General features: G+C 35.8%; 1 protein-coding gene across 4 annotated transcripts in view; it reads right to left on the reverse strand.

Moving 5' to 3' along the window:
- Positions 1-16,929, reverse strand: part of RBM27 (RNA binding motif protein 27) — a 63,880-nt gene that overhangs the window by 29,974 nt on the left and 16,977 nt on the right. The window contains exons 5-9 of one of the 4 annotated variants that reach the window (XM_088838581.1): positions 16,153-16,346; positions 14,958-15,218; positions 13,190-13,465; positions 9,129-9,263; positions 1,480-1,644 (exon numbers count right to left, since the gene is read on the reverse strand). In XM_088838581.1, the coding sequence (XP_088694707.1) occupies positions 1,480-1,644; positions 9,129-9,263; positions 13,190-13,465; positions 14,958-15,218; positions 16,153-16,346 (1,031 nt within the window). Of the gene's footprint in view, positions 1-1,479; positions 1,645-9,128; positions 9,264-13,189; positions 13,466-14,957; positions 15,222-16,152; positions 16,347-16,929 lie in introns of all 4 variants that reach the window. The other 3 variants (XM_055429532.2, XM_088838583.1, XM_088838582.1) reach the window with 3 other exon arrangements.

Below are 16,929 nucleotides of genomic sequence, written 5' to 3' on the forward strand. Positions count from 1 at the left end.
TCATTTTTTTTGGTCACACTACACAGCATGTGGACTCTTAGTTCCCCAAATGGGATCAAACCCACACCCATTGCATAAGAAGTGCAGAAATCTTAACCAGTGGATGGCCAGGGAAGTCCCTGGCTATTTGCACTTTAAACTAGAGAGAAGAGTCAATTTCATATGTAAAATATATTTTAAATGTAGCATTTCAAACAGCTAAATAAGCTAAATTTTATATTTACAAATGTAATCATTATGTTACTACCACTTGCCTCATCAACACATTTTTATCATCTTCTCTACATTTTCTCTACAACTGAATATTTGTTTTCGTTTTTTTTTTTTTTTTTGCCACTTTCTGCACAGCATGCAGGATCCTAATTTACCAACCAGGGACAGACCCCAAGCTCCTGCAGTAGAAGCATGTAGTCTGAACCAATGGACCACCAGGGAAAATCCTAAAAAATTTAATTTTTAAAATTCTAATGCTAAATAAATATTTTATAAGCACTGAAAAAACATTCTGAAAGTGTTGATCTCCAAAACATCCTCTGCATCCTACACAGAATCAAAGAAAGGTTAAGATGGAGTGAAGGCAATGATTCTCTCAAATGCATTTATAAATCCTTGCATATCTTTTTTTTCTTAATGGAAAAATTCCTTTGTTGCTCATATTAGGTTTTAGCTACAAGATAAGGTACCTTTTACATTTGTATTACTAGCCAATCAGTTCTATAATTCAGAGTATAAGATCAGCAAGTTATGATTAAAAAGTTTCCAGTTATTAATACAATTTGGTACCCCTGACAGAAAAATCTCCTACATTAAGGCTGCAAAAAGTTTTAAAGAAGTTACATAATCAAATAGCCTTGTTCTAATAATTCCTGGGACCACACAGAACCCCAAGAAAATTGAAGGTCTTTTAGTTAATTATGATGAACTGAGATCTAAAGGCAAAGTGAAAAATGTTAAAAACCTCATGAGACACCCTCAAAGCACTCCACAGATCTTCAAAATGTCAATAGGAGGGAAGAGTTTTCAAGAAACCATTATACACAGTCAATCATTCCATACAACAGGGCAGAGGGGAAAAAACACATGTTCATCCATGATCAGCAAGAAACCACATGTTTTTGTTTTGTTTTAGAGAAAAATTAACCTAGCTTTTCTTGTAACATATAACTAATTAGAAAACATTCAAGTAGATACTCTTCCTATCTGCTGGATTAAAAACTAGTTCAAGGAACTCGCATGACCTTAGTTACTGAGACACAGAAAGTAAATACAAAGCACACCGGAGATGACAGATACGCAGGAGGCCTAATCATCTAGGGGCACTAGGGACAAACCAAAGGAGCAGAGAAACAGAAAACAAAACCACCTGGGGGCTTTAATGGGAATCTGTGATAGCAGATCAGGATACCAGGTCACCTCTTAGGTTGACCAGTTTATGGTACAAAAGACCAGAGGTCGATGGCCATCTGTAGCAAAGCTTACCTGGGACCAGAGGGGTGGGGCTGGAGACTGAGGTATGGTACCCAATGGAGGATCCCATGAGGTTTCGAGGTGGCACCAAACGAGCTGCCAACAGAGGAGGCGGTGTCCCCAACTGAAGTCGCTCAGATGCAGCAGCACCATGTTCACGAGAGTACATGGGCTGTCCTACAGAGGAAAGAATAGGAGGGCAGCTGGGATTGAGAGTCACAAGCTTCTCTTAAGTAATGATGTACTTCCTGAGACTTGAGCCAAGAACAGAGAAAAGCACACCAATGCGAACAGTACTTGAGAAAGATGCTATTAAGATTACTTCTAACTCAAGAAACAGACACGCAACTGGGTAGGATGCACTGAGTTATAAAGAAAGAGTAAGAATTAGGTAGTGTGACTGCATAATGTCCATTTTTTATCATCTTAAATGGAATAACTACATGCTGATCTTACCAGAAACTGATCAACCATATCAAGTTATTGACAACGGAGCCCTGGGCTACTATTCATGCAAAGTTTAATACCCAGGGAGACGTGGTTATGAAAGCTGTCATATCCATTAAAAAATAAAAATAAAAACACTCCTCCCAAATTCATATAATTTCAGGTATGAACAATCTATTCCCCTATCTGGCAGCAGAAAAAACAAATGTAATAAAGGAATTAAAAAAAAAATACCCACCACAAGCATACTCTCAGGAGAATAAGAAATGTTCAAAAGAAAAACACAAAGACAGTGAAAATCTGCTATCCTGTAAGTAGGTGGACAACAAACAGACAAGAGGACAAAAATCCCACATGAACAGACTAGTCACTGTACACATCAAAGTATCTCAGATATTGCAGACCACTTTTGGAAAGAAAGCACACTTAGAATTTATAGATGCAACAACGGCAGAAACAATGAAGCCAAATTTTGTAGAACAAGATTAAAAAAGACAAGGTATTAAGGAGCAAAACCTCTCTTTGGTTGGTTATTTAATAGTATCTTTTTCATTTACTACTCCGTATGAGACCTATTTTTAAGATTTACTCAATATTTTGTATCTGAAGTCAGACATTCACTATGTGACACAAGACAAAGTGAATTTAGATTTTTTTAATATGATGAAATATCCTTATAAAGTTGTAAAAATCCAGAAGACTTTTAATACACTTTAATAAGACAAGTCACAAAGCAACCACTTGACTTCACAGTAAATACAGAGAAGAAATGGATATGGTATACCTTCCTATACATGGAGAAAAGGTGACAAATCATACTGTGTAAGTGGACCACATAATTGTGTGCTTAGCACCAATCTTTTCAAAATTTACACGAAAAAATATCAATCATTATATTGCAAAAGCAATCTAACATATCCTCAATGATCTGAAAATAGTTGGAAGCATGATATACTGCAGAGAATTCCTTGCAGAATGAAGTCATGTGCTAAAGAGAAAAATGGGAAGTACAATCTAGTTCATATGACTAGCTTAAATTTATGATAAAGCATTTCATATAGCATGTGTATTTAATTAATAACTATCTCAAAGTAAATGAGAAACTAAAAGGCTAGTTTGTACAATGCTTTTTAAAATGAATGACAAAAAACATGCATTCCTACACTTCAGAAAGATGGCTGTTTATTCAAATGAGGTCTGATTTTCTTTAACATCTATTCAGGTCTCTAAGTACTATTTGAAAAAGAAAGAGTTCCTTAGATAAAAGGTTGATTCTAGGATTGGATAGAAAACTTGTAAGATGAGTCTGGCACACCTTCGTATAAGGCTCCAGAAGCAAGATAGCTACCAAACACCAGAATGTAAAAAATACAACAAAGCAACCTGCAGAAGCCAACATGAAGAGGGTTCCCATGGTCAAACAAGAGCCAATCTGAACACCAAAAAAGGTCATAATGGGGTGAAAAATACCAAACATTAGAAACCCATGAGTTCATAATGATACTTAGAAAAAGTACAGTGGTCCCTCTGGAAGATTACTTGGAAACAAACTCATTTTCTGAAAACTGACAAATGAAAGGACAGAAACATTTATCCTGTCTTTCCTGTAAAAAGTACATTTCAGGTTAACCAAATGGTGAACACTGCCAAGTTCTACTTTGTAGACTGTCAGCCAATAAAAGTAGAAGAAATCATAGAATTAGAGTATCACTTTTATAGCCCTAATTGAAACAAGAGAACTGGGCAGGGATCACAAACAACCATGAGCAATTTTTTGAAAGGATGGATCAGGATGAAAACACCTGTAAAAGTGATCAATAACTGTAACACAGAAAGGAGACAACTTGATATTGTACACCAGGTATATACTGCAGTAGGAAGTACAAAACACCATCAGTAAAACATTCATGCAAAATAAGGAGGAAAAAAACCGCAAATGTGACCCTATTAATCTGCTGCTGCTGCTGCTGCTAAGTCACTTCAGTCGTGTCCGACTCTGTGTGACCCCATAGACGGAAGCCCACCAGGCTCCCCCATCCCTGGGATTCTCCAGGCAAGAACACTGGAGTGGGTTGCCATTTCCTTCTCCAATGTGTGAAAGTAGAAAGTGAAAAGTGAAAGTTAAGTCGCTCAGTCGTGTCCGACCCTTAGCGACCCCACGGACTGCAGCCTACCAGGCTCCTCCATCCATGGGATTTTCTAGGCAATAGTACTGGAGTGGCTTGCCATTGCCTTCTCCGCCTATTAATCTAGATCTAGATAAATCTCCAATTTCCAGAAAAAACAGGGGATAGAAGAATCCATTAAATGACACCAGCAGATGCAAGATATGCCAAGTTATTAAAAAATTCTTTAGGACAAATTATCTGCTCCTTCAACAAGTAAGTGTCAAGGGGGAAAAAAGAGGTAGGAGAAATTGTTATAGATTCAAAGGCTTAAGAAACATATCAACTAAATGTAATATGTAACCTTGCTTGGATTCAGCTTCAAATGAACCAGATATAAAGGAATATCTATGATACAACTGGGAAATAAGTACACTGATTATAGATACTTGACAATAATACCTGTTATATTTTGGGACTGTGATAAAGTATAGTAATTGTGTGTGTGTATTTATCCCTTATCTTTCAGAGATTTATAGAGTAAACGGTATGTTTGGAACTTGTTTTTAAATAATCAAGTCAGGAGTGAGTTACAGATAAAGCAAGGTTATTCAATACACTGATAAATGTTGAAACCAGTAACTGAGTAATGAAGATTACTAGTTTTTACTCTCTTATGTATATTTGAAATTTTCCATAATAAAAAGTTTTAAAAAATCAAGTTGGTTATAATGATGGTAAAGATAAGCCAGTCACAATTTAGATTCATTCACTTTAGTTTCTTCTCAAACTTTTATTGGAATATATTTGATTTACACTGCTGTGCCAATTTCAGATGTATAGCAATGTAAGTCAGTTAAACATAAATATAGGTGTGTGCATATATTCTTTTTCAGATTCTGATTCAATTTAGTTTTTATCAGTGTAGAGTGACTGAATAATTTCAAAATGCAAGTCTCCTAAGTTCATGCTCCTATTGTAAGTCATTCATGTATCTTATATGTCTGATTGACCGCAATATTTTCATTCTTTTAGAGTCAGACATGACTGAGCAACACACACACACACACAATGTTAACTCTAATCTTTTGAAGATAGTCTTTATTCAAACTAAAATTTTAGCTACTCTTTGTAATTCTCCTGACTTTAAGAGTATTCACAAGGGAAAAAAAAGTCTTAAGATGAGTTTTAAACTGAAAGTTCAATCAGAAGAAAATAAAAAGCTATACCTTTCAATTATTGGCCATACTTATTAATGTGTCTTCTTTATTAGAATCCAAGGTCCTTGGCATACCTTTTAAAGTTCCAGGGCCTAAATGGTGCCTAGCACATAGGAGGAACTCAATACTTAACGGAATGGATGAAAGTTTATTTACTAACTGAATACCAATGACATTTAAGTATTTCTTAGGATGAATACCTTTATTTGATATTCATCAGACATTATTTGAAATGGGCAATATGACAACTAATACAAAACAAATCCAAGTAACGCATGAGGAGAGAGAAATTCTGGACAATATACGACTCTATAGGAGACTGACTTTTCTAGACATCAAAATTTGTGACTGTGCACAGAAAAATGTACTCCACAGAATTAAATGAGGCATCTCAAGTTTAATAATATGATGTTTTAATAACCTTACACAGCTAATAGGAAATATATTCTCTGAAAGATAAAAGTAATTTATGTAAATTCACCTGAAGATTGACAACTGTCTTCAACCTAAGAATCAATCTTTAGGCTGTTATATTTTACTACTAATCTTTCACACACTCAATACAAGGAGCTTAGCAGGTACAAAATATTTCTATTACATCTTCTTCAAAGAAGCAAAAGAAACAAGTCAAATTTAAAGGAATATACTTTAAAATGGTTCTGTCCTGTGAAAACAAAGCAAAACAAAACCTCAAAACCCAAAACCATACACTGAACTGGCGACTCTGAATTTGGGTAAAAATGCTTAAGTATGTCAAAGGAAATAGTTGTTTTTAACAGGTGTTTTTCCATACACTTCCAACTACATTTCATTATTTAAATCAAAAACCAAATTTCGTAGTTTTCTCTAAATTATAACCATACCTGCCATTAAGTTTTAAATAGCATTGCCAGGAGCCCCATATACCCTACACAGTTTTACAGTGGGGAAATTCTTTTTCTCCTTTTAACATTCAATTGTCCTCTTCAAAACTGAGTGATAATTAGACTGCTGTTGCTGCTAAGTCACTTCAAAGGTTTTATTTTGGGCAGAATTAGTTCCTTTGTTACATGTATTTCTGAGGCACTCTTTTGCTTTAACAGCAAAATACACTGTAATTGGTTTTTTGTGAGTTTGTAATTTTTGACATATTTCTTTCCCACTGTTAGATTTTTAGCTTCTTAGGAGAAAAATCATGTCTCACTCATATTCCCAGTACTGAGCACTGAACAGACCCTATTCCTACCTCTAAAATACCAGATTTCATTTTCTGTTTATTTGGGTCCCTATTGATAAAATTTTCACAATTATCATATGATATGCTGTTCTTCACTTATACACATTTTCTATGTTGTGAATATTAATAGTGAATTTTTTTTAAAAAAACTACATTTTTTTTTTTTTACAATATTGTTTCATTAAAACCAAAAGGGAGCTTTTGTCATATTAAGTCAAGTAACTGAGATGGAGAAAGACAAATATCATATGCTATCACTTATATGTGGAATCTAAAACAATGGTACAAATGAACTTATCTACAAAACAAATACTCACAGACACAGAAAACAAACCTATGAATATCTGAGGGAAAAAGAGAAGTAGGGGACAGGGAGGATAAACTGGGTGACCGCAACTGCCATATACACACTGCTGCTGCTGCTGCTGCTAAGTCGCTTCAGTCGTGTCCGACTCTGTGCAACCCCATAGACGGCAGCCGACCAGGCTCCACCGTCCTGGGATTCTCCAGGCAAGAACCCTGGAGTGAGTTGCCATTTCCTTCTCCCATATACACACTACTACATATAAAATAGATAACGAGTAAGGAACTAGCATACAGCACAAGGAACTCTCATCAAGTCTCTGTGATGACCTATACAGGAAAAGGACCTAAAAAAGCGCGAATATATGCATGTATGTAACTGATTCACTTTGCTCTACATCTGAAGCTAACACTACATTGTTAATCAACTATACTCCAATAGAAATTGTTTTTTAAAGTTGAAAAAAAAGCTGGATTTTGTGCCACAAAATTAGATATACATTTGCCCATAATTATCTGAAGTAGAAAATAAAATCTAATGTTGGAGCAAAAATCAAAATGGAATCACAATGTTAAATTTGACAGTATTAAAATAAATAATAATTGCCACATTTTTTATAAATTAAAAACAAAATGAAATTTTTATCATGAGTCAAAATGCTAAATTTAACAATATGAAAATGTGTCATCTACAAAAGATTTTCAGATAACTAACCCATTTTTCATATTTACAAGTCCAAAAGCACTAAGAAATAATGCTAAGAGCTGATTTAGGGAGGGGAAAGATGAAATAAGTTTGGTAAATGTTGAAGCTGAGTGATGGGAACATGGGAGTTTATTATACTACCTTCTTTATTTTTATATATGTCTGAAATTGCCCATAATTAAAAAAATAAGAGCAGTAAAATAAGCACTATAACAAGATACTATAGTAATTAGAAGACTGTGAGATACTAAAAGTAAAACAAAATGGCTAATTATTTAAGCATCATATATGGTTTCTGTTCTGAGAAAGCACAGTAGAACATAGGAGGAAACAGTAGCACTGAAGAATTCTCACAAGGAACTGTCATGGTTGGTTTTCTCAGGCAAACTAGCTTAGCAGCATTATATGGTGTAACGTGGAGGGAAAATGGGAGTACAATACATTGGAGTCAAAAAGACTGCAGCAATAATCCAAAATGTGAAGTGATTCAAGTGTGGATGAGGGTAGAAACCATAGCAGGAAGAGAGAAAAGGATGCATCAAAGAAAAGAGAAAGAATTTTTCAATTAACTAGAAATAAAAAAGCAAAGCAACGAGTCATGTTAGAATTTTCAATTCTAGGTGATTAGGTGGGTATTATTTACAAGAGCAAAGAAAGACAGGGATTGTGGAGGTACTAGAAACTTAGGGGAAAATAATAGGTTTTGATTTCGGCGAGGCTGAAATTTATGGAGACAATGATAACTACAAAACTATAACAACTATTCCTTATGTATAGCTTAAGGTGCCAGATACTATTCTAGATGCTTTATATGTATTAACATATAACATATTTCCCCAAAATAACCTTAATGAGCTGAGTAATGTTACTATTATTTCTGTTTTACAAAAGAGGAAATTAGGATACAAAGAGGTTAAGCAACTTGCCTAAGGTCACAGTGACATAAATGATGGAGTCAGAATTTGAACCTAAGCTTAATTCCTTTCCTGAGTTGCCTCCTCAGGTCATGACAGAGATGAAGAAACATTTATGATAAACACAGCTACAAAAAAAGGTGAATTTATCTATGAAGTTACCTAGCTGTGTAAACAGTCTGACATTTTTAACAACCAACTACTTTATTTTTATGTTTCTGAAGAAAGAAATTTTTCTTTTAAGCCTCTGTATACTAAAAACAACAATAACAAAAACTGAAAAATAAAAGGATTCAAGAAAAACATATTATTACAGTTAAGCATCAATGTTACAAGACAGTCTAACCACTAAATACTACAGTTTAAATGATGCTATGCTCCTTTCAGCATTACAAGTTAAATAATTAGGTGTATTTTATCCAATCTTTTGTATGCCCTTAGGAGGTAAGTCTCAGGCTTTGGAAATTCAATCAGAAGAACAATTCTTAAACAGAAGCTTCAAATATAATTCCTTTAGCAGAAGAATGTTGCTACACTACAGCAGAGCAGACTTCTCCAATACAGAAGGCCTTGTCCTCTCCCATCATCACACAAAATTAAAATACAGTTACAGAGCATAACCACACAATAAATTGCCCTGTAAACATAAGTATTGATGCTATTTGTATCAACAGTCCTTAAAATAGAAATTAACCGTATTTTTTTAAGTGTTCTGAGAAAACTTCTGGCTTTTCTCAAACGTATACTTACGTTCTGACACTGTATAAAGGAGGTTCTGGGGTAAAGGAGGAGGTAGTCTTGCTCCCACTGGTGCAAGATTGGGCACTGCACTTGTCCCAGGCTGGTCACGGTTGTTGATCAAGCTTGACTGTGTTATGGGTGGTCCTACAGACAACAAAAAGTGAGAGCTAGAGCAGTAATGTTTGCTAGCTAATAAAAATACTCACTACACCAAGTACAATAAGGATATTCACATATAAAATACCTACTTTGGTTTAAAACAGAATAAAGAAATTTGATATGAGCAGGCTTGAGCACTGAAAGCATTGTTACTTTAAATAACATTTTAGTTCTGTAATAGACTAATCTAGGGTTGAAAAAGGGCAGAACTGGTTGCATCTGGAGGCTGGGAGTAGAAAATGGCCAAGAGATTTGAACAAACTTTCTGGGGTGATAATAAAGTTCTATAGAACTCTTAAGTTAATGATAAACATGTTTGAGTGTACTGATGTCTACAATGTACTGTGAAATGCATTAAAACTAAAAATGGAGAGATGGAAAGATATATGATATTACAACATGAAAAAGAAAGTGTGAATCACTCAGTCATGTCCAACTCTTGGCGACCCCATGGACTGTAGCTCACCGGGCACCTCTGTCTATGGAATTCTTCAGCCAAGAATACTGGAGTAGGTAGCCATTCCCTTCTTCAGGGGATAGTAAAGTGCTAATAGTAGAAGCTAGACGGTATTTGTTTCCTTGAAATTTTTCTTGGCAAAGTGTTCAGGGGGAAACAACACTCTTAGATTTAACTTTTACACAGACATGTCCCCCGAGATGATGTAGGATCTTTTATTGTGAGAATTTCTATACGTCAAAGATGTCTTTTTATCTGAGAAATTAAATCTCAACTTGAGCTTCACAACTACACCATTTATGTGACAATATTAAATACTCACAACCCCCTGTTAAAAGAACCATACTGCTGTTGACCAAATCTATGCATTAAGTATATATAAACCTTTATCAATTTTAATGAAATGTGTTCTACAAAGAATGTTACCGCAGGAAAGCTGTGCAGTGGGTACATGGTACCATGTTAAACTATTTTTGCAACTTCCAGTGAGCCTATAATAATTTTAAAAATTAAAAATTTTAAAAAGATTTGAAACAGTACCACTTAAATAAACTGAATGGTAACCATTTTTTCAAATAATTCACCAACTCTTAAAACATTATATGTCTTCAGGTAGGTATTTTCTTATACCTCTGTACACACGTAAAAAAAAGATCTTCATGATCCAGATAATCACGATGGTGTGATCACTCCCTATAGACAGACATCCTGGAATGTGAAGTCAAGTGGGCCTTAGGAAGCATCACTACAAACAAAGCTAGTGGAGGTGATAGAATTCCAGTTGAGCTGTTTCAAATCCTAAAAGATGATGCTGTGAAAGTGCCTCACTCAACATGCCAGCAAATTTGAAAAACTCAGCAGTGGCCATAGGATTGGAAAAGGTCAGTTTTCATGCCAATCCCAAAGAAAGGCAATGCCAAAGAATGCTCAAACTACCAAACAATTGCACTCATCTCACACGCTAGTAAAGTGATGCTCAAAATTCTCCAAGCCAAGTTTCAACAGTACGTGAACTTCCAGATGTTCAAGCTGATTTTAGAAAAGGCAGAGGAACCAGAGATCAAACTGCCAACATCCGTTGGATTATCGAAAAAGCAAGAGAGTTCCAGAAAAACATCTATTTCTGCTTTATTGACTATGCCAAAGCCTTTGACTATGTGGATCAGCACAAACTGTCGAAAATTCTTCAAGAGATGGGAATACCAGACTACCTTACCTGCCTGTTAAGAAACCTGTATGCAGGTCAGGAAGCAACAGTCAGAACTGGACATGGAACAACAGACTGGTTCCAAATAGGAAAAGGAGCTCATTAAGGCTGTATATCGTCACCGTGCTTATTTAACTTATATGCAGAGTACATCATGAGAAACACTAGGCTGGATGAAGCACAAGCTGGAATCAAGACTGCCAGGAGAAATATCAATAACCTCAGATATGCAGATGACACCACCCTTATGGCAAAAAGCCAAGAAGAACTAAAAAGCCTCTTGATGAAAGTGAAAGAGGAGAGTGAAAAAGTTGGTTTAAAGCTCAACACTGAGAAAACTAAGATCATGGCATCTCGTCCCATCACTTCATGGCAAATAGATGGGGAAACAGTGAAAACAGTGACAGACTATTTTTTGGGGCTCCAAAATCACTACAGATGGTGAGTGCAGCCATGAAATTAAAAGACACTTGCTCCTTGGAAGAAAAGTTATGACCAACCTAGACAGCATATTAAAAAGCAGAGACATTACTTTGCCAACAAAGGTCAGTCTAATCAAAGCTATGGTTTTCCAGTAGTCATGTATGGATGTGAGATTTGGACCATAAAGAAAGCTGAGCACCAAAGAATTGATGCTTTTGAACTGTGGAGTTGGAGAAGACTCTTGAGAATTCCTTGGACTGCAAGGAGATCCAACCAATCCATCCTAAGGGAAATCAGTCCTGAATATTCATTGGAAGGACTGATGCTGAAGCTGAAACTCCAATACTTCGGCCACCTGATACAAAGAACTGACTCATGTGAAAAGACCCTGATGCTGACAAACATTCAAGGCGGGAGGAGAAGAGGACGACAGAGGATGAGATGGTTCTATGGCATCACCGACTCACTGGACATGAGTTTGAGTAAACTCCGGGAGTTGGTGATGGACAGGGAAGCCTGGCATGCTGCAGTTCATGGGGTTGCAAAGAGTCAGACATGACTGAGCGACTGAACTGAACTGACACATGTAAAATGACTGCTCCAGAATTTTCTCAGTTATATTTTAAAAATTCAGTCTTATTTCTGTTTTAGCTCAACTAGCAACTGTTTTTTTGAAATGATCATTTTTAAACATTTCTCCTAATTTTGGTGAATTTGATAACAGCATATTGACCTTTTATTTTTTGAAGTCTTTTATCGGTAAAGAGATTCATACCGAAGTACATACTGGTGAAATGCTCTGATATCTGAAAAATACTTCAGGAAAAAAAAGTAAAAAAAAATGTGTGGGGCAGGCAAGAAAAATAAATGAGACAAAAACAGCTGAATATTAACCAATGAATTGAGATGATGAAACATGGTATATTATTATTATACATCTGTGTGTATTCAAAAACTTCCATAAAGGGGAAGAGAAATTGGATGAAGGCAGTCAAAAGATACAAACTTCCAATTATAAGATAAATAAGTACTAGGGATATAATGTACAACATTGTAAATATAATTAATACTGCTCAATGTTACATAAGAAAGTTGTTAACAGAGTAAATCCTAAGAGTTCTCATCATAAGAAAAATAAATTTTTTACTATTTCTTTAATTTTATACCTATATGAGATGACGGATGATCACTAAACTTACTGTGATAATCACTTCATGATGTATACAAATGAAATCAGTATGCTGTACACCTTAACACTATAGAGTGCTATATGTATATAGATTAATATAACTTGAAGAAGAAAACCAAGAAAAGTTCCATAATAAAATGTTTTAACGAGTATTTCAATATTCTCTAACAGATTTTCTTTAAAGATGCTGCAGTTAAGTTGCTTCAGTCGTGTCCGACTCTGTGTGACCCCAGAGCTGGCAGTCCACCAGGCTCCGCTGTCCCTGGGATTCTCCAGGCAAGAATACTACAGTGGTTGCCATTTCCTTTTCCCCTTTAAAGATGGAACTTTCACTAAACTACTGGCATACTCTTTTTTTTCTGACCTCTTCAAAATGCTGGCTTTCTATCAACGAGCAAGATTTTGACTCCAGGTCAATATAGGTTAGGGCACTACTAATAAAATTTACACTTGGAGGTACTATAAATAATGCATTATGACACTGGGTGGAAAAAAGGGAAGAACATCTTAATTATGGGAATATATTCCAAATTCTATTAATAATTTATTTTTCAAATTCTTAAAATCTAGTGTCAAGTTACATGAAAGGGATTCCTCTAAATATTCTTCACTAAAGAAACTATACATACACTTACTTGGTATAGGAAGCACAACAGAAGGTGGAGGCTGGCCATGTCCTTGGGGAACAGGAAGTCTCATGCTGTGGCCAGGGCCTGGGCCTGGGCCTGGGCCTGGGCCTGGGCCAGGGCCTGGCATTGGAGGCATTAACATTCCAGGAGGTGGTGGAGGAGGAAGTCCAGGAGGAGGTGGAGGGAAAGGAATCATGCTTGGCAGAGCAACTTCATCAACAACCAGGGGATCATTTCCATGATCAAACTGACAAAGGTCACCAAGTACACAAAATCCTCTTTCTGTAAGAATCAAAGATAAATTTCATTATGATCTACACAGAGTTCTGCAAACAAACAATTCCCTGAAACATCCACCAATTTGATTTATGGAGTGCTTTTTCTGCAAGGAATTTAAAGCCTTCTTAGTGTTACTCTGTTACCATTGCATATTCTTGAGGTAGGAACAGGTATACTCTCTATTTTCTATACTGTGACACTATGCTTTACTGAGACAGCAAATAATCAGGTCAAAAGCAGGCTATCAACCACTATCAGATTAACCCATGTGCTATTGAATTTTCATAATAAAAATTCTGATATTTTAAATAACAAAGGTAGAGAGGATAAGGAATGTGAATTAGATGACCTACTTTCAACTATCTACTTTCATGATATTATTCTAAAGCAACCATTTTTGCTGTAAGTTGAAACTTTAAATTATTCAACTGAGTATTACGTTCCAGGTTATTCACTGCAGAATTGCTTGTAACAGCAAAATATCTGAAACATCCCAAAAGTATCATCAATAAGAAATAAGTTTAAACACATTTTTGTACATACAGAATACAAGGAAGTATTAAAAAATAAAAATAATGAAGAAGCACTTTAGAGTTAATATATTTACATAGGATGACTGCCAGGAAATAATGTTAAGTGAAAGAAAAACAAAATGCATAGTATGAATGAAGGATAAATAGTATAAAGTACAATACCATTTATGTTAAAGAGAAACGGGGGAGAATATGTTTTTATGGACACATGCATAGACTAAGTGGAAAGATACACAAGAAACTGACAGTACTAAATTGGCTTTGAGAAGATCTTTGGGGCTGGGAGACCAGGGTGAGGGTGAGTTAATGCCTGAATCATGTGATTCTATTCCCTACTTAAAAACAAATAAAAAGCAAAAATATATACATTCTAAATTTAAAGAAAAAATGTTATGATGTCTAGTCATTTGCTATAAATAATACAGGCCTGGGAGGAGCTGTGGAAGTATACATGAAAACAAGACTGCCTGTGAGTTGACAACTGTTGACACGAGGTCACAGATACACCAGGATTCATTATTTTATCTTGTGAATTTTTGTAAATATTTAAAATATTCCCATAATAAAAAATTAAAATAAATGCACACGTAACACTGATAATTCATTCAAATGGAAAGTTAGCAAGTTAAAACTGTAAGTAGATTATACATGCTTAACAAATCGCCAGGGTCAAACAGTACACACAAAAATGACAATTCCTAGTGTCTACCAAATTTTGCACTGTAATTACAGTGTCAGAAGTAAAGAGAAAAACAAAACATAAATTAAAGGGTCAAATCTGAACACTATGTTAACAAGAGCCAAATGATTACATCCAACAAGTAAAGAAGCATATGCCAAAAGAGATTCTCCTCCTCATTCATCCCTTTAAATAAAATCCAGAGTGTAATGAAATGGTATGCACTACTAGCAACATTTACTTTACTAGTACTCTGGGGTACAATATAAAAGAGAATTTTTACCATCATAATCTCTGCATCTCCTCTTTGGTGGTGGGTTTCGACCAAAAGAATTGGAAGAGCTATGATTATTATAGTAATTAGACCAACTCTCCGTTGTGTTTTCAGAGTGGTGCGCAGGTGCGATCACAGTAACAGTGCTGGGAATAGACTGTGCCCCCGAGGAATACTGCTCAGAAGAGTTCGGAGCTGGTGCAGACACAGGCACATAGGAGCTCTCCAAGTCATTCCTTTCACTCTTAAACTTTGATCTTTCCCTATGTTCTGCTTTGGAGACAAAATAAAGACAAGAAACAAATAAGACCAATCTTCTATGTTGTTAAACTATATTTATTTTCTCACAGAAAAGGCAAGATAAGAATACTGAAGTAAACTTATTGAGCTGTCCATATTTTAAAGTGCTCTCATTACTACTACAGTCTAAAACCAGGAACATCAACAATGTGATGGATCTTGACCAGTAACTTGTATAAAATCATCTTCTATAACATCAACATCAATAAATAATTGAAGAAAGATTAGTTTCTCTACTGACTTAGTAAGAATGCTAAGAACTGACTTTCAAACTGATATCCTGGGATATCAGAGGTTGGGATCCCAGTAATCTACTGCAATGTTTCTCTTTTTAAATACTCTAGCCAACCTTAAAGCAAATCAATTATTTTCAGGCAGTGGGTGGGGGTGTGGGTAGAGAAAGAGGCAACCCTCTCCCACCAGTAATAGTTTTGTTGATTAAAGGACATGTGTTTCAATTATACAAAATGACTTAAATTTAGACATGTCCTATGATACAAGAACAAATAGCTTCTTTTTAGTCACACTCCTTGGACTCCACCCTGAGAACAGAGCCCTGACTTTGTAACAAAAATCAAGTTTTTGTGACACAATTCCAGATTTTACATCACTCAGACATATTAAAGATGTTCAGTCCCTAAGCTATATCTGACTCTTTGCGACCCCATGGACTGCAGCACGCCAGGCTTCCCTGTCCTTCACTATATCCTGGAGTTTGCTTAGATTCATATCCATTCAGTCAGTGATGCTATCTAACCATCTCATCCTCTGATGCCTCCTTCTCCTGTTGCCTTCAGTATTTCCATATTAAAGGTACATTTACCTCTAAGCAATGTTCTGACACCCCTGTGATACAAGAAGACAAGCAACTATGGAGTTTTAGGGGGAAGTCACATGGACTCACCAACACTCCTATTTGGATCCCGGTCTTTGCTGCGCCCCCGGCTTCGACTCCGACTTCGACTCAGGCCTCGGCTCTTACTCCGGCTCTTACTCCGGCCTCTTCTCCAGTCATACTTCTCACGGTACAGTTCATTCCGCTCATAGTACCGGTCGTAGTCTCTCCACTTGCCATCTTCTCTTTTCTTCTCCCGGGTCCTGTAATAGACAGATATGAAAGCCATAGGTACACTACAGAAACCAGGACAGAAAACAAATCTGGAATATGAATTATCCTCTGTGATTCATCAAAATTCGTAACTTCTAAGCTTTTCCAGAGAGCTGTAAAACCACTGCATAATTCCTCTAATCCATTATATAAAAAGAAAAAACATTCCCTTCAAGTATACTGGGTGGGGAGAAATGAAAAAAAAGAGGTGAATCCAAAGCATGGGGAGGGGTAAAAGGAAAAACATATCTAAAACTAGAAAAGACAAAAAGTTCAAAACAAAGCGTTCCTAAACAAAAACTAATTTTTTGATGCTAGGCTGATGAATCAACATATAAACTGCACTACTTGTAATATAAAATGCTATGGACAATTTTAATACTGAGCACCCCTAACCAAATGGAACATTTCATTAATATTCTCTACGGAGACTGCTCCCACCCCTGAGCTCTTGGGGAAAGCACATAATGATTATTATTTATAAAAGGAAGAGAAAGTATGACAAAGACAAAAAACACAGGGAATGGAAAAAAAATTATTTGTTTAATCATTTTACAATGAGAGGAGTAAAGC

This window comes from Moschus berezovskii, chromosome 8 (genome assembly GCF_049115385.1).
Source record: "Moschus berezovskii isolate FMDL1 chromosome 8, NW_MosBer_1.0, whole genome shotgun sequence".
In the NCBI taxonomy this organism is placed as follows: Eukaryota; Metazoa; Chordata; class Mammalia; order Artiodactyla; family Moschidae; genus Moschus; species Moschus berezovskii.